At 42.6% G+C, this 18749-nt stretch overlaps 1 protein-coding gene across 1 annotated transcript in view; it reads right to left on the minus strand.

Moving 5' to 3' along the window:
• Positions 1-1238: 1238 nt before the first annotated feature.
• Positions 1239-18749, minus strand: part of LOC104538070 (receptor-type tyrosine-protein phosphatase beta-like) — a gene marked incomplete at its 5' end in the record, with an annotated part of 43493 nt that continues 25982 nt past the window's right edge. Inside the window, 17 exon segments of the mRNA XM_010181130.1 lie at positions 1239-1291; positions 2344-2464; positions 5181-5316; positions 6716-6879; positions 7090-7212; positions 8292-8426; positions 9242-9318; positions 10740-10830; positions 11227-11308; positions 11410-11427; positions 11527-11610; positions 13160-13259; positions 14363-14413; positions 14416-14462; positions 14878-15121; positions 16369-16518; positions 18438-18716. Of these exon segments, the coding sequence (XP_010179432.1) occupies positions 1269-1291; positions 2344-2464; positions 5181-5316; positions 6716-6879; positions 7090-7212; positions 8292-8426; positions 9242-9318; positions 10740-10830; positions 11227-11308; positions 11410-11427; positions 11527-11610; positions 13160-13259; positions 14363-14413; positions 14416-14462; positions 14878-15121; positions 16369-16518; positions 18438-18716 (1925 nt within the window).

Genomic DNA, 18749 nt, shown 5'->3' on the forward strand with positions numbered 1-18749 from the left:
GGTGAGTGCTTTTCAACTGCACTTCTTGCTAATCACTAAATGCTTTGAGTCATCCGATGATTAGCACAGCCCTGCCAGTCTACAGCTCCTGGTTTACTGATGAGCCTTTTCCTATTCCAGCTGCCCTTGTGGTCGGGACATCAGGCAACACCTACGTGGAGGAGTCTTTCTGTATGGACATGCTGGGCCATGCTTTGCCTTTGTGAAGCAAGTGGCATTTGAAGGAGACCAACACAGGCGAAGGCAGCTATGCTATGAGCACCTTAAAGTCAAAGCTAGTTGTGTAAACTGTAGGATATATACCTTTATATGTCTATTTCAACAAGTTTATAATCTCTCTATTTTTCTAGCTGTCATGGTACAGCATTGTTTTTCATGAGCTATGGAAGCTGCCAGATTTCACTTCCTTACAGGTCTCTTAACTGGAACATCTGAGGTGTTTCCTTGGACACCTTTCGTAGTATAATTGTACGCAAGTGAAAATGCACAGACACAGGCTGGGGTCTGGTTCTGCTCTCTTAAACCAGTGTAAAGAAATCAGAATGTGACCTGACTGTCCCCAACGCATCTGTGGGGAGGAAAGGTCTGCTAGACTTCACGGCAGCGTGTGTTGGTTGATATTTTTCTACTACGTCACATTAGACTGAAACAATTGCTTCTAGTGAGGTGGATCCTGTTTTTCTTGGCCGTTAATGAGTTCTGTAAAAGTTATGTCATTGTGTTATGGGTTATACCCATTTTCGTCAGATTACAAGCAGGAAGTTTAAAAGTGTAGAGTAGCATTGTAATTCCTATACAGGACTACTGTTCCCTTGGTTAATAGTAGCTTATTTAATCTCAGAAACACTGAAATAGTTAAAAAAAAATAAAAATGAGGTGCTCCTCATAGGATTTTCTCGTGTGTTACATGCCAATACATAACCTGCCCCAAATGCAGCAGTCCTGTTAGCCACAATTAAAAATTTAAAAATAGTTTATGTAAAACAGTTCATAAAAACTGTGATAAGAAAAAAATAGTATTATCTGAAGCTTAATATTAATATAAACAATATAGAAAAAATACATATTTACATAATGCCAAAATACAATTATATACAGTAATATCTATTACAGTTAAATTATATATCTTTTAAAAAAATCACCAGACCAATAAATTATACACAGTCTCAAAGGAAAGGTCTGGTACCTTTCTAGTGCATGAAATACATACATAAAATACCCTAAACAAAGCACAAACGTGGTCACAAAAGCAGTTGTCTGTAACATTCTTAGTGCCTTGAATAAACAGCATCTGAAAGCAAGGAAAACTGGGATTAGAAAAAATAAAACAACCCAGGTGGCTTCACATTCAGCCTTGCTAGCTGGCTTCATGCTCTGAAAGGTGCTTGTGCGGCTGCAGCGCTGGTTGTGACTGATGTGACAGCCAAAGAGCAGATCCCACCTCTGTTCATGTTAGCAGTCTCAGCTTGGGGAACCCCAGTTATTTCAGTCCTTGACCACCTCCAATCCTGTTCTACCTGTTGATGACAACTTTGATTTCTATGGGCTAGATTGGGAAAATTATTTTGCTCTCTCATCATATAATCTCAATTCCCAATGTCCAAATTTGAGAAGCTACCAAGGCCTTGCTGTTTGACTCTGAAAATTTCTACAGCCCTTTGGAATGGGCTCTACCAGGACACACAGGCACCTCTGCTTGCAGCTTCTCCAGACTGGTCCTCTGGTCATGAGAACAGAAGGTAAAAGACAGTGGTAGAGCCAGGCTTGCTACTCTACCAATTCCTATCCCCAAGGGACTGGATACAGGCTAGAGGAAAGAGCCCGTAAGGATGGCGATTTGGGGTAGGAGGGAAGAGCACAGCCTTGGACACCAACATTACCCAGTCAAGGCAGATGGGAAGTCTCCTAAGGCTACCTATACATTCAGCAGAAAATGAGGGTGATTCAGGACAGAAATTGAACACCATCAATGACAGAAGAGTCCAACAAGCCCAGCCTCAGTGTGCTTGAAAGTGGATGACATAAATGCTGGTGAGGTAAAGGAGGAAGCCAGTATCATGGTAGGGAAGAGGTTCAGTTCCCCCAACAGCATGGGAACCATGAAATGTGAGACAGGGAAAGCATGAAGGTAAGGTAGGAGCAGGAAAAGACATTATAATGTCTACTAATGCATGAAATAAAGATGCAATTGCAAGAGTGACAAGAGCAGAGTGGTGAAGAAACAAAGGTCCAGGAAGAGAACACATATCGATGGAAAGGGATAGCACAATTTGCCCTCTCAATTAAATTGTAAATGAGCTATTACATTTGGAACACTTTACAATTTGATAAACTTGCACTCACCTCTGTGATACTCTGGATTCACATTTTCATATATTGGAAATAAGGGATTTTCTTGTTCACCTCGAAGTTTTCTGGCTCTTAGCACATCCCTCACACATTGATGTAGATACACATATTGACACTGCGAAAGAAATTTTTGAAGTCACTCTGGGAAATTGTGTAACTTAATTTTCTGTACTGTGAAAAGTCATTACAGCCTAACCCCCTCACACAAAATCAAGAGTGGTGTTAAAAACAAAAATAAACTTCTAGAATTAATCTCTTTTTTACACTGGAAATACTGTAAACTTTTGTGATCACCTGTTTTTAGAAATGCTACCAGTAACACATAAATGAACATAATATGTTTTGACAGATCATGCCATGAGTGTAAGCTCTGTCAACTGTGAGGCGTAATTTGACATGATGGTGCGTTGGATAGCTACTACTTCTGAATGCTTTAGTACAATGTACACATAACATCTAATAGGTACAGGGAAGCACACAGAAGAGAAAAACAATTTCCTGATTTTATGTTCTAAAAAGAACTATTTTCCAAACAATTTTACCACACTATATAAATATTTAATAGAACATTCGTGAACCCAGATTTTCTGGCAAAAGCAGTACTTTTTAAATCCAATATAAGACTGCTTCTGACTATGCGGCAAATGACAGACTGTCTTTTTTGAAGAGCACTTTTCACAGAAGGGAGCTAAGATGACATTCACAACCAAAGTGGGGAGGGAAAGACTTTCTTTGGCAGAGACCATTTGGGACTGCAATGGTGGACAGCTTCTCTGCCCGTGGAACAGATACTGTGCTGAGCCTATTGACTTTTGAGCTGATGGACACCACTTTCTATTACTCCCCAGATGCAGCCTCTTGTCTTAAACAGCTTTGAGACAAGCCTGAAGCAGGGGCACCATTTTGTTGCTGCTGTTTTACTGCGACTGCATAATGTCAAGTAGGATGGTGCTGTGACCTTTGGCTGGAGCATCTCATTGCAAACAGCCCTATTTGGTGGCCTGTGCTCCCCCCGTCGGATTTGGCTTCCACCACATCAGCAGATGGGGACCCTGCTTGCATCTCAGCCCCCATACAGATTGTGGAAGCCAAGACATGAACAATAACATCAAGAACTAGGGTCTTCACACAAATAAAATGGAGTTTGTGGAGCAGATCTTCCCCCTCTCCCCACCTCCTTTACTTTTTCATAAAAGATGTGTAAGAATTACATCATAATTCACGGTTCATTGCAAATTTCAAATAATCAGAAAACCCCAGGATAAATTTACTTCATTTTCTTGCATGAGGATGGGAGATTGTATTGCTTGTGCTCCAAGTTACCTTGATGAAAGTCAGTTCCAAATCAGAAAACATACACAGACGCAACTGACAGTTAAGATTAGCAAGACTTGCTGAGAATGCAGCAGCTCAGTGGCTGGACAGTGACACAGCTCCACGGTCAGTCTGCAAGCGTCTTGCAGCACAAGTGGGGTGAGTATGTGTGAGCTGCAAAAGCTTTCTGTGAACCTGTCTCTGGGATGCTGCTTGTGAATTCTTCCAGGAACAGGACTGGCTACAACAGGGCAAGACTTGAGCCACTTCTGGTTTGGGGCAGAAGTTCATGTGGTGCTGGTAGTGGCATAGTGGGGTGCCTCTCACTATTGCTCTAGATGTTCTGCTTGGGTCTGGCTGCCTTTTGACTTCGATGTCATGTCAAGCTCATGCCAGTGGTGGGCTTTTTATCATACAACTTTAGTCGTCTATAAGCCTGGTGTCAAATTTAGGCTCTTGACGTAGTTGCCTCTTTTTTCCAGTTAGGAAAGAAGAGCCACCCTCCTGAGATGCCTGTCTGGCTTTGCTGACTATGGCTGGTGGGAATGTAGACAGTGAGAACAATCGGTTTCCGAGGATGCCCAGACCAGGCTGAGAATCTGTCTCCCCTCTACCAGGAGGTTTCCTGTGATTAAGACAGTTACAGGAAATCTCTCTTGCATTCCCAGTTGTGCTTCTCTTCATACCCACGTGTGACTTTTACATCTATCAGGAAACGCTGTCACTGATATTTTCATTTCCAAATTGCAACAAAGAGCTCCATTAGTATCAAGCTACAGGCAGAGCCATCAAACTTGTTCTGATTCGTCTATTAACAGTTCATAGGGAAAATGTAAAGACTCCCTCCACAAGTCACCTTTATTAAATCAGCTCCTAAGTGTTTAGCTGCTATTAGTGTAAAGTGAATGTCTTGCAGTTTTAAAAGCACAGAAAGAAATCCCAAACATGTACTTTTTCTGCACTTTGAGAATAAATGTACTTGCTTTTGCATAGTATGTTAGGAGAATGCTGATCAACTTTCCAATACCATTAATGAAATGACAGAGCAGCTCAATAAAAAATGAACTGCAAAGTCACAAGGTCACAGTGCTTAGAGTTTTAAAATAATTATGTACATCTAATTTTCTCTGCCCTCCATTCCTTTTCCCTGTTATGTTGACCTATCTGTCTGGTTTAGGCTTGTCTTTCAAGCCCATCCCTGAAGGATCTTTCTCTGCTCAGAGCTCATTTACTGGACATTGCACAAACACAACAATGTACCGTTATGCATCTGATGCATAACACTGCTGGGGTGATTGTGGGCCAGTGTCAACAGGAGAAAACTATAGGAAGCATAGCTACCACTTGTTATGGTTTGCAGCTGCTGCATGAGAGCCAATGGAAACAGTCCTGAACTAGAAATTCTCACAGAGCTAAAATGGTATAACTATGAAGTGCTTTGAGATCCTTTAAGGTGCAGCACTGATTATTATATACTGCAGCTGGTATTGCTGTATTGTAGGTTATCTAAAACTTACCTCTGTCTGAACCATGTGAACCCGGTGAAGCCTTAGATCATGTACTGCTGCATAAATGTCGACAGTGTCCTTTGAATCCAGCTGCTGCAGAATTCGGTCCAGTGCAATGAATGTGCCAGTCCTGCCAACACCAGCACTGGAAAACAAAACGACCCAAAAGATTTAAAAGGAGATGGATCAAAGCATTCACTATCTTGGTGTGATACTTTTGTAAAGTTTGGATCTCCAGGATGAGAAATTTTTTGTTCAAATGACATCTCTGGGTCTTCAAACACTTTATAGAATCATAAAATTGTAAAAACGTTTGGGTTGGAAGGGACGTTTAAGATCATCCAGTCCAACCCCCCTGCCATGGACAGGGACATCTCCCACCAGACCAGGTTGCCCAAAGCCCTGTGCAACCTGGCCTTGAACACTGTCAGGGAGGGAGCATCCACAACTTCCCTGGGCAACCTGTGCCAGTGTCTCACTACTCTCAGAGTAAAAGTGGAATTTGTTTAAGAAGGAGGAAAGGATAGCAATGGTAGAGGGATCTCTGCTACTGCCCATACTTCTTTCTGCTTTGGACTAACACAGTCATCGAGACACACTGAAAGACTACACCTGACTGTAACTTTTAAACCTCTTCTCTCCAGGGATGTTAAGTTGGCTTGTGTCTCATGGAAGGGCAGAGTAAGGCAAAATATTCCAGATTCCCCAGTATCTGAAATGCTGGGAGTGAGGGTTTGGGGACAGGAGATGACAGCAGACATATGACTGATACAGTAGACATATGACATGTTGTAGCACAAGATGTACTGACAGGTGTGGTCATGTAATGGGTGGAGGGATCAGATACTACATGCAGGTAGAACCAGTGAGCATATGGCTTTATCAGAAGGTACACACAGCACCACACTGCACTCTCTCACACTGCAACCCTACATTCTGCTGCAGCTGGCCAGTGGATCATGGATCAGGCAGTCCAGTTTTGCCTTTCTGGTATATGTGTGTAGGGGTGGATCACAGAGCAGAGGAAAAACTGCAGCCCTCTGGCTGCCAGAGATGGCACAACAGCAGCAGAGCATGAGGAGGCAGTAAGGAGAGGGAGTCATAGTCAGAATGGGGGAAAGGATGGATCTGCCAGCTGGTCTTAACATCCCTACGTAGCCAGATTCACCCCTGGGTATATCTTACCTTTTCAGAACATCTCTTTGTGATTCAAATGTTGGGCTGCAACAGCAGCACACAGGCAATTTAAGAATGCAAAAGCTTATGAGCAGTGGCAGCTGCTGACACCTTTAGTGCTCTCCAGTGGTTCCTCAGAGACACAGTGGTTCCCTCAGAATAATTTTCAGGACATCTTTACAGTGAGGTTGCGAGTGACTGCATCTACCTTGGGAATGCTGCACTGATGTATCTGGAGACTTAAACCCATCAGCTGTCTCTCAGGTTCTGTGGTTGCCCATAGTATGTCCCCAGGTATGAATATTTTGGATCTTCCCAAGGGTATGCACAAAGGCTCTTTGTCGCTGACCTTTTCCTGCTGCACATACCTGCAGTGCACAATAGTTGGTCCTGTATCTGGGGTTCTGTTGATGTAATCCCTTACAGTTCTGACAAACTGGATCAGGGACTGGGTGGTCTCCGGCACACCATGATCTGGCCAGACAGTGTAGTGGAAGTGACGGATGAGCCTCGTTGAGTCAAGCTGCTCTTCCTGTTGGGACGCAAAAGTGTGGCTCATCAGAACAGGCAAGAGAAGAGGTGACACAAACAACATGCACCTTCAGAGCAAATGCAACAGTTGCCACCAGAGATGAGCTGGGCATGATGCAACTGTGCTGCAGCAGCAGAAATCTTCCTAATTTAGCCTTTCAGGTGTTTCTAAGCCAATTAATTAAAAAAAAAAAGATGAAAGCAAACATACACTGCAGATTTTAAACTCTCGTATTGTCCATTCTGGGAGCACCGATTCAGATAGCATCTCAACAATCAAGTCTCCATAGTACAAGGAATCCTGGTCAAGGGGCCAGTAGTGATCACACTTCACCTGCATGGACACAGAAAAAGGTGGACTTAGTGTCAGTAACAACTGTAAACAATGCCACCAACAGCACTGGCAGAAGTGGACTTCAGAGCTCCTGTGCCTGAGGATGAAGAAAGGCAGCAGCTGAATTCAGAGAGAGGTGCCACCTCCTGCCACGTCTGCCCAACAAACAGGGCCTGGGATGGGAAGAGGCTAGGATGGGGCTGAGAAGTGGAAGTTCTCATGATAGATGTTTGTGATGGGGGATTGGGAAGCATTTCACTGATGTTCTCTTCTGGATGTCACAACATTTCCTGTGCCAACTCTTCTCAGATCTCTGCTTGGATGCAAGCTAGGCCTCCAGTGCCCACTTCCCCACCTCTTGCTGAGATGTGAGAGGGAGGTCCCATTCAGAGCCAGTGAGGTGCCGAAGGAGACAGGTCGCTGCCTGTCCTTCATCTGCTTTTGCCATCTCCTCAAGAAAAAATGATAAACTGAAAGGAAATATCCCCATATGTGCCACTAGATGATCACTACTTCAAGCTTGTTTAATCTTTTCAGAGATCCAATCCCTATCTTGCAGAGGGTGCAGGATGTGGTCATACTTGGGGAGGTGGATTGCTGAGACAGGTAAATAACCTACCTTCACTTGCACTCAGTAAGACTGTTCAGTGCATGAGTGGTCTCTTTGCTTACTATATCAGATTTTATGCATCAGAAAGAATTCTACATATTTAATTATCAATATTTGCTCTTTAAACCTTATATTCAGAGTAGCAGTAGTTTGGAGTTGATGTGATAAACAGGCATTTTTTTGCTAGTGGTTGTCCTTACGCACACTTATGGGGATTATATTAGTACCAGTGAGCAAAGCACTGGATCAGAGACCAGAAGCACTGAGCTCTGTTCCTAACTCTAGCCTTGACATGCTGCATGATCTTGGGATGGTCACAGCCCTGACCTGTCTACAGTCTCTAGACTATACCTCTTACTGAATATCTCCATGACTGAGGCCTTTGGCATTAGTGTAATGCAAATAAGAAGCATAAACTTTTAACAGATGTTAAAACAGTCATTAATAATAAATAAGAGTCACTGCTTACCCGGCCCTTCTCAACACACTGGGTTACCATGACAATATTGTGAACATTTTGTTCCCATGCCATCTTCCAGAACTCATCTTTGGTGCCAGGCAAAGGGCCCTGAGTTGCTATGTATTCCCTGCGGAAATTATTGCCCTGCAAGTAAAGAGAACTCCATTAGTTGTCAGAAAAGCACAAAAAAAGATCTAGCAACTGAGGAAGTCATGGAGTTGCAGCCAGAGCTCTGCAGCAACAATGTCATTGCTGGGACAAAAGTTTTGAGGGCTAAATTGTTGTCTTGGACCTGGAAGCAGAAGGCTGGTTGGAGCAGAGACAAGGAAGAGACTGCGGCAGTGTATCTATCTGCATACTGTTCCTTTTGTGGCAGTCAAAGCTTTTCATTGTTCTATTGTGTTCAGCAGAGTCTCAAGCAATTTTGGAACTACTAGGGGTTTTTTTTTTATTTACTGTTTTTAATAAATTAGCTGAGTCCTGGCTTGAAATATGAGTTGCTAAAGCCACTGCTATTGTCAATCACAACTCTCTGGCAAAGGGCATTATTTTAATCTCAGCCAGTTTCACCATCCTGCAAGGTACCAACACTGTCAGGATGAGCTACAGCTCCACAATGAGGATGGCACCTGCAGTGATAGCTACAGTTGTTGTGGACACTGTATAAAATCAGTGACCTTTAAAAATGTGTCCTTGGCCAATTAGACCTGCTATCTTACATAACTATAGCAATCCAAGATAGTGTCCTTAAGTGCTGGGTAAATCACTCACAGTTAACTTAATGGCAGTCAGACACAGTCTTTCAGCACACCCACAAAATGAGTTCTCCGACTTACAGCTCAAGTGAATAAATGAAGGGGGAGGGGAGCCTTAAGCATCTAGCTTTATATTCAGTTTTAAACGAAGGACAAATTATCACTGGAGGGAGGACTATAAAATACCATCCTTGAGTCACTTACTGGTATATAACTTGCATTAATGTAGTCTGAGCAAGGGTCATCATCCACATTGGAAAGCTTCACTCTTGATGTATCATCTAGGAAGAAATTGATTACAAGGGGTTTATGGCTAGGTCTTGATTTTCAGTCCCTCTCCCATTTACAGAAATGCATTTGCAAAAGGACTGGCAGTATTATTACAAGGATTTTATATGGAAGGCTAATTTAGAGGGATAACTGTTCATATTTGTGCTGCCTCTTTCATCCACAAATGCTGTGAAGTGTTCCAAAGACTAGGAGATGGACGGATGAGAAGGAAGCAGTGAATATCCCAAAGTTCCTCTGCTGAGTTGCATAGGATCTTTTATGGCAAGAAAAGAGCCACAATAGCATCCCCCTTTGTTGCTGACAGCAGTGTGCTGTACTGGAGAGCCATGCCCAGTGCTGCCCTTGAAAGAGCAGTAGTGCTTCAGTGGTCTGCACAGCTCCTGAGCAAATGTGTGAGCAGGCCAAATGCCTTCCTTAGGTACAGGACCCTCTACAGAGAGGTACAGAGTGCCTAAGCCACCAAGTCACTGATTTGTGAGATAATGCCATATTGGATCCCAGTCGTGGGCATGCTCCGCAGCCCAGCACAGCAGGCAGAACACAGGAGATGCTGTGAGGCTGTGCTCCAAGCACATACCACACCTAGCGGCAAGGCAACATGTGGAGCAGGGAGTCATGTGGTGTTCCTCCTTGATGCACAGCATGCGTTCCCTCCAAAACAGGCAGACAGGAGATTAAAGGGGAAACTCAATGACAGCTCTTGCCTCAGGAGATCAGGGCTAACCTCATGCAGGTGTCACACACAGAATCACAGAATCGCTCGGTTGGAAAAGACCTCCGAGATCATCACGTCCAACCGTTCCTGTCTACCCACTAAACCATATCCTTAAGTACCTCGTCTACCCGCTCTTTAAATACATCCAGGGATGGTGACTCCACCACCTCCCTGGGCAGCCTGTTCCAGCTTCTGACAACCCTCTCAGTAAAGAACTTCCTCCTTATCTCTAACCTGAACCTCCCTTGGCACAGCTTGGTGCCATTTCCCCTTGCAGAACCACACTAGCTTTACGTGTAGTAGGTTTGCTTTGTCCTCTGAAGAAATAAGATTTGGCAAGGCTGCCAAAAAGCACTGAACGGATGGTACCTCATAAGTAAATAACCCTTCTGCTATTTCTACTATCCTTGTTATCACCAGTGACTGAATTCCTATAACAGCTGGCGCTTTTTCTCTCTAGACTAAATAGTAGTCATTACACCTCTAGTGTAAAATGAAATTACTGTTCTGTATGAAGCCACTCAGGGCCATACATCATCTGCCTCCAAGCACCAGAACCTGAGCTGGCGGGGGTATTTCATCTCTGACAGGAAGGAGGGAAGGGATTGGCTGCACTATCTTTTCCACTGGCCTTGCTGAAAAAAGTGAAAAATAGCTGGTGTGATGCAATATTACACAACCAAACCTAAAACTCACAGGGTAATATATTATTGTATCGATTTTTCCCTCTGTTCTCCGGCAGAAGTGCTATGTCACATGCCTGGTTTCGACCCACATCTTTTAAGTCCTGTAAAAAAAAACAGGAATAAAGTGTGAAGTGGAAATAATTAAAGGATGTGACAACACAGGGAGACACAGTGCTTATCAGCTCTCAAAGGCCATGGACAGAGAATGGGTGGTTTTTAAAAAAAGACAAACTGAAATGAAATAGCTAATCATACTGGTTTAAAGCAAGCACATGGCTGGCAGGTGCTTTCCATGCTTTATCACATAGATGTGCCACAAACATTAATGCTCCTGACCTCAGCCAGACAGAGAAATGGAGTTCAGGTGAGATACTCAAACTTATTTGGATTTGTGTTAATAAGACAAAACATATGCAGGCTTTCTAATGCATTAAGCCCTTGATTCAACCAGCCCACCCCTTCATAAAGCAAGTCCTTTGCCTAGATTAGTATCTCACCTCATACTCCTTGGACAGGAGGTAGTTGGAGTCTGCTTGAAGTTTGGTGAAGTGTGCTTCAAAATGACTGACTTTGATTGGACTAAAATATTCAACAGAAGGAAGAAAATCACAGGATGAATCACAGTCATAATTTATCCAGTTGGTTATCAAGAAGCCTTTTTAGGCATTAATTTTTTTTACCTGGAAGTTTTCCGGTTCCTAGAAATGATTTGAAAAGAAAAAGAAACACTTCATCAGTGAGTGACCGGATGGGACATGTTAAAATACTCCTCTTAGAAACAAAACTTTTGATTTTACCCTTTTTGCCCCAAGTTCAAATGGACTGACAGTGGCCTGTCCCTGCGAAGGCTCAGCCTTGCTGTAGGTCTCTCGTGGCCACTGCTGGAACAAAAAGAAAGGTATTCTGTTTTACCATTATGTTCTGATACTGGTGAGAACTGCCAATAACATAACTTAAAATGGGAAAAAAATGGAAGAAGGGAATTTAACAAAGCCTGCTTTGGTGTGTGGCTCTGATCTTGTGACATTACTCTTAGCTGTGGCACAGGATTTTCTTGTATTTCTGTTTGGTAATAGTGATGTGGAGTGTATAGATGTGCACAGGTGATAATATTTTTTCCTTGCTCTAAAACACTCACAGCCTAGCCTATCATTAAGGATGGTGTCCTATGTTAAGAAAGACCCTAAATTGGCTGATTCTCTACACAGAGAGAGGAGTATGTAAGTAGATTTTCAGAGCTGTAAAAGGTCTACAGCTTCTAGTATATCCACATGGAGAGAAGGCCTCTAGGAGTGCCCAGGCGCCTCAGTACAGCACCACAGTAGGCTTTGGGAAAGCCTCAGAATTGGTATTGACTCCATAGGGTTTGTGCTGCCTTTAATCCTTTCACTGCCATCTCCTCCTTTGACACACCTCCCTCACAGAGCACTTTCTCTTTATGTATGGGAAGGGAAAACCATACCAGTACTTACAGCCCTGCTGGCTATAGCCCACAAGAAGAAACCACGCTGTGTGAAGTTTATCTACACTGAAAAAACGCAATGAGATGTGCAAGGTGGAAAACACATCAATCTGCATTTCATTCATGCTCTCTATGTCACTACGTACTGAGACAGGAGTGCACAAGTCTATACATGCAAAAATTTACTATTGCTAATGATCTATGCCTCTTTTTTTTTTGGATGACACATAGAGAAATACAGTGAATTTGTTGACAGAGCTGAAGGATAGCCTTACTAAAGGGTAAATCCATTCTGGCTTAAGCTACAACTAGTCAGAAAACAGGTTATTTTCAATGTGAAATTCTGGCATCTGAAAAGCAAGCTCAAACCAAAACAGACCTAATCTTCTATCAGTAAAAGAATTTCAGATTTTCACTGTTTCCCATGTAATGGAAATGTTGGTTGTTTTTCTTTTTAAATTTCAGAAACCACAAGGAATTTCGTATCAGTAATATCACGTCTTTCAGTCATGCAAAATGGTTTAAATACATAAAGCTTTCAAAGTTGAGACAGAGTATTTATCTTTTTAAAATATATTTAAAATTCACTATTTATGATTCATCTATAATGAGAAATACACAAATATAATAGACAAAAAATGAGAAGTGAAGTTTGAACATTCAGCTTGAATGATAAACCAGTTTTCTGGAAATATTCAGATTTCTATGGAAAACGAAGGTACAAGGATTCTCTATGAGATAATTCTAGCATCAGTAGGTTTTTGAATCAAGAATATACAGGTCTTTTAATATGTAAGTCATTAGTTCTATACTTAGTGTGTACAGATGTTGAGGGACACAAATTTTCTGCTGCATAGTTCAGTGCATTCCTCCAATTTCACAGTTATGCTTTAAATACTGTATTGCTTAAATGAATATAATTTGACCTGATCTACAATAACAGAGACTGATAAAGGGACTCAACTTACCCAACTTTCTGTCTGCAGACAAATAAAGCAGTAACAGCCACTAACATCACAATCAGAAACAAGCCAGCACTCACACCTTCAATAACTCCAAACAGTGGCTCTGGAAATAAAAGAGTGTATTTATATATCTGAAGGAAAAGACATGAAGAGTCCAAGAATCAATAACTTTCAGGGGGTATGTTATTATCAGCTAAAGAAAATGGTCAGATGGAAGGACATATAATTTAAACACTTAGCTATGACCTGGCCTTGATTTTCTGTCCTTATTTATTCCCCTTAGTGGAAAAAGACCTGGGAGTCCTGGTGGACAGCAGCTGACTGTGAGCCAGCAATGTGCCCTTGCAGCCAAGAAGGCCAAAGGCATCCTGGGGTGCATTAAGAAGAGTGTGGCGAATACAGGTCGAGGAACATTCTCCTTCCCCTCTACTCTGCCCTTGTGAGGCCACATCTGGAATAGTGTGTCCAGTTCTGGGCTCCCCAGTTCAAGAAGCCCATTTAGCCTGGAGAAGACTGAGGGGAGATCTCACTAATGCTCATAAATATCTAAAGGGTGGTGTCAGGAGGATGGGACCAGACTTTTCTTGGTTGTGTCCAGCAACAGGACAAGGGGCAATAGGCACAAACTAATACACAGGAGGTTCAACTTAAACGTAAGGAAAAACTTATTTACTGTGAGGGTAACAAAGCACTGGAACAGGCTGCCCGGAGAGGGTTGTGGAGTGTCCTTCTCTGGAGACATTCAAAACCTTATGTGTTCCTGTGTGATCTTCTTTAGGTGATCCTGCTCTAGCAGGGGGGTTGGACAGGATGATCTTGAGAGGTCCCTTCCAACCCCTACCATTCTCTAAGCCTGTGATTTTTTCCAAACATTATGCAAATCTTACGCTCCCAGTCACAGTAAAAGAGAGCAGAGCCTCGTTATATGGGAGTTTGGCTCTCATGCACTTTGAAGCTTTATTGCTGATAGCTTCACTGAGTGTTCACCATTTCCTCTACTGTCAGCAGCTCCTTCAAGCAGTCCTCTGAATTTTCAACCTAAGGCTGGATAAGCCATGGCTTATCTCATTTCAGAGCAGCCTTCAGGACATGCACAACAATCTGGTTTTGTTCCACTCCTTGTAAATAGTTCTAGATACCAGAACGTTCTGAGGCACAATACATAACCATGTGCTACACTCATCAAAAAACAAGCCTGAAACTAACCTGCCTCTGTAGTGATTGGTAAAGAGAAGAAGGTGTCTGAAAAGAGAGGAGTTCCTTTGGGTCTTCACTGAAAAGCTGGGTAAAAGCCCGTATGCTGATTCTAAAAAAGAAATACTGTTATAGTTAGAGCTCATCAGATGTTCAGAACCAACAACAGAAAAGTAAGAACTCATTTGCCCCTTAGAGATAACTAAAACCTTTCCAGTGACCACAGACATTTCTTAATGCAGGCACTTAAGTTAAATTGAGGGAAATCATCAAGTTGAGGGAAATAACTAAACCTATTCACTGCACAGAGCTTTGTGCACAATTAATCATATAATTACTGTTAGTGAAGGACTGGTTCATACCTATGGAATAGGGGCATGGATAAAACTTTCATGAATTTACAGTGAAACACAAAGGACATCAAAGGTACAACCCAGTTATTAATCTACAGAAGCTCAAGTGTCTCAGGCATTCAGACAGCACCATGCCTAATAATGTGAGAGCACAACTACCAACTTAAGTCTAACCTATAAGGAGTCCGAGGCTTTAGAGGTCCATCGCAGAATTTTTGCTGATCTGGATCACACCTTCCTCCCAGATTTTCCATTTCTCCTCCAAGCTTAATGTCAAAGCTTTTATAGTCACTGTCAGGGTTTTCAGCACATCTACTGGCAAAATAATTTGTCTGGTAGATGCGTATGGAGTCATTGCGTTTGTACTCCAGGTAGGAAGGTAATGGGTGCTGCTCATCAGGCTTTGATCCTTCACTACCTACAGTGTGTGCAGAGAAAGACAGAAGGGTTACACACCACAGGCATTAATGTGATGCAGTTTACAGGCTCAAGCTGTTGCTGTTGACAGACACATTCTTAACCAAATTTCTAGCATTTTTTGGAGGCTGCACAGGCTACCTTGTGAATACAAAGCTACAGTAGTTAGGGAACCTTGTTTCTAGTACCAGCCTTGCTATTATTTTTCTGGGGAACTTCAGACAGATTGTCTCACATGACCTTAGCACAACTTCTCCAGATAAAATACTGCAAAAATACTGCAATAGGGATGCACAGGTCAAATACAATGCTCTGACATTTTTTCCTGTTCTGTTGGTGGGAATCTCTGTGATCCAGAATCACAGATCCTACCACTGGCTATTTCAAAAAGCAAGTAAATTGACAAGTCTACTGTATGGAGAGAAAAACTGTCACAGCAAATGACAGGAGTTCCCTCAACTGAAACTCACATTAACATGCAGAAGGTAAGCAAAACCATGGCAATAAGGAGTCCCTTTCTCAAAAAGCGTTATAGTCTGCACAAACATGACAGGGTAGACAGTGGAAATATTATCTATGCTTTTTTTCCCCTAAGGGCTGATGGGCAGAGAGACTAAGAAACTTTCTCAGGGGTCACAAAATATGCCCAGACATGCCAGTAAATGAAGCCACTTCTAAAACCAACATATTAATTGCTGAGACATCCATCTGCTTTGTCACATATAGGTCAACTGCAGAAAGAGAGGTTTACATGCCTGCTACAAGGGCACTGCTTCACAGTGCTGCACGCAAAGTCATTTTCTTCAGTAAGCAAACACCAACTGGAAAATGCTGTCTTTGCCTTTTAAGCACGCTTACTGAGATTCTCCAAAAGAGTTGCCTTAGTGTTCCCACCTAACATTTAAACTACCTTTTGAGAGCCATGCATAGCAAGGCAGTTTATCCTGCGTTCACTGCCAACGGCATCTAACATAAATTTCCTACTATGGAAATTTCCTGAACATACATGAGACCATAACATAGAGTACAGAAGGTAAGTACTGCTTCTTGCTCTGCAGTTGCTACTGACCCTCTGAGAAGAAGACTGAGTTAGTAAGTTCCCAGGCTAGGGAGCACATATAGGTCCAAAAACTCTACGAAACTCACCCACCAGATGAGAAGAAGGTCCTTTCCTGTGTCTTGGGAGTGAACATCCCTATGTAACTTCTACAGGCTACACAGAGAATGGTATTAAATTGTGGCACTTACCATCAGCCTCTCTCACAACCACAGTAAAGTACTTCACAGCTCCATTAGTATCACTAAACCAGCTGCAGTTAAAAGTAAAGTTGATGGAGGATTTGGTAATCAGCACCTCTTTTTTGTTCACTCGTATGTCTGGAGGTGGCTGAGGGGGACCTAAGTAATTAAAAAAAGAAGGAAATAAAAGATAAAGCATTATCTATGTACTTGCTGTGAGCCAGATTTAGCAATGGCAATGCGATCTGTCATAAAGCTCAGCTGACTGGGCCCAAGTCTCTGATTCTATTCTCTTTGCAATCAAGAAAGTGTCTTCACCTCTCACAGGGAAACTGCCAAAGGAAGAAACAAGGCAGCAGTGAGATAACCACAATAACAGTGGCAGCTCCTCAGTAGGAATTCCTGCAGAAGGCCACATGAAAGTCACATTAAATGCATTAATGTCTTGCTAAATCTATGAAGTCAGAAACTGTAGCAGCTAAAAATGACACAGGTTTAAGCCATGTATTTGGAGGCCACTTAGCATACCCACTACAAGAAGTTACCTATTTTGAGCATCTAATTTAATTTCTGCTTCCTTTTCTCAAGGAATAGCCCACAGACAGAGCATTCAACTACGGAGTACCATTTTCCAGACTGCAGAATTTTCATAGGAAATGTTCTTTGTATGATAGAAAGCTACAACTCAAATAGTGGCACAGCAGAAGTAAACTGGAAAGCAAAGCACATAGGGGAAAAAACCTTCAGAGAACCAGCAAATCAAAAGTAGGGGTTTTAAGGATCTACATTGCTGAATCTTTTAAAAATCTTTATTACTGAAACCATATTGCATGTATGGGAAACACAGAAAATACGTAAGCAGGTGGCTACACTTCAAAAGGTTTTAGATTGCAAAAAGAACTAACAATTCACACATTTATGTGTTGTTTAGCTAAAACTCTCAGATCTACAAAGCCTAGCTGTAATTTTTTGTGTTCTCTTGAGATAGGGCCTCCAGTGTTAACCAGAGCTTGGGAGGGCAGCAGTGTTCAAAACAAGTAAGACTAAATGTGAAACAGCTAACCTTCAGATAGCACTCAGTCTCACTTCCTGTGACATGAGTAGCTAGTTCTCACCACATCTGAATTTGTCACATCCTCTGTGGTAGAGGAAGGAGATGGCATGGTTGCAACCAAAAGGCAATTGATGGAGGAAGGGAGAAGGTGGGCAGGCAACTGAACTCTGTAGCTTAGCTCAGTAGCTCCCAAACCAAATGTAATTTTTGTGATCTAGCATTTTGCACTAATGTGGCCTTTAATAGGCAGCTAGAGAGACTTCTCTGAATAGGTCTCTTGGCTATCCTGTCATTTTTGAGAAGTTCAGCCCTGGAGTAGTTCAGGCCCCTGTGTAGTGCTGTGCCACTGAATCCAGAGGTACTGCAAAACCTGGAGCAGATCTAGGGCCAGCAAGGGCAGGCTGTTGACAGTGGTGATGCCTGGCAGTGCAGAGGCACCAGCAGGTGCTGTCTCTACCCTCCGCTCAGCAGCCTAAGAGTGGAGAAACTGCAGAAGCTGTTTCAAAGCACATGCTTTGGAAATCTGTGATCTTCCCTCAGGTCTAAGTCTTACAGGTGATTTGGTCAGGTAGCATCTCAGAAAAGTGTACAGAGCCCACAGAGCACTCAATGCCACAATCCAATGTCCTGACTGAGGGAGTCTTTTGCTGAGGACAGCTACCATCTGTGAGGGGAAACGGCCAGACATAGAAAGCCAGGCAGCAACCATGAGGACAATTAAATGTATGAGATGATGAGGACATGTAAGTGACAAGATAATTTTTCATGTTTCTCAGACTGTATTTCATGAAGCAACCAAATAAGCAGGTCTGACAATGTAATGAGAGGCAATATAGTTAAAATCTTGCATTGTCTGTCACAATAGGGACCAAAGGACAGGTTCACCCTATTTTGGCCATCAGATTATGAGTGCCACATAGCGGAAATTGTGAAGTTCAGAACTCCTTTTGCTGTCTAACCAACACAAGTTATGACTTGTTGCTGCTCACTGCCTCCCTACACAGCAACTCTGAATTCCACTTACGGTCGATCATTGTGATGGTGCTGTCTTCAACTACTTCACTCGTCATGTCTGCAGAATGCACCTTGATGGACACCAGGTATCGCTTGTGGGGAACGAGGGTCATGATATTAAGCAGAGATTTGTCTTTTTCTATCCTTTTAGAAAATTCCACTTCATGAGTGTCCAGTTTTTTGCATTCGACGCTATACCCATCAAAGTCAGAATCAGGAGGAGTCCAGGAACACGCAATGGCAGTAGAGGTCTGGGGCCGACAATGAAGACTTTGTATCTTGTCTGGTTCTACAGGAATGTTGAGAAGTTGAAGCTCAGTGG

Source organism: Mesitornis unicolor, unplaced genomic scaffold (assembly GCF_000695765.1).
Source record: "Mesitornis unicolor isolate BGI_N332 unplaced genomic scaffold, ASM69576v1 scaffold39363, whole genome shotgun sequence".
In the NCBI taxonomy this organism is placed as follows: domain Eukaryota; kingdom Metazoa; phylum Chordata; class Aves; order Mesitornithiformes; family Mesitornithidae; genus Mesitornis; species Mesitornis unicolor.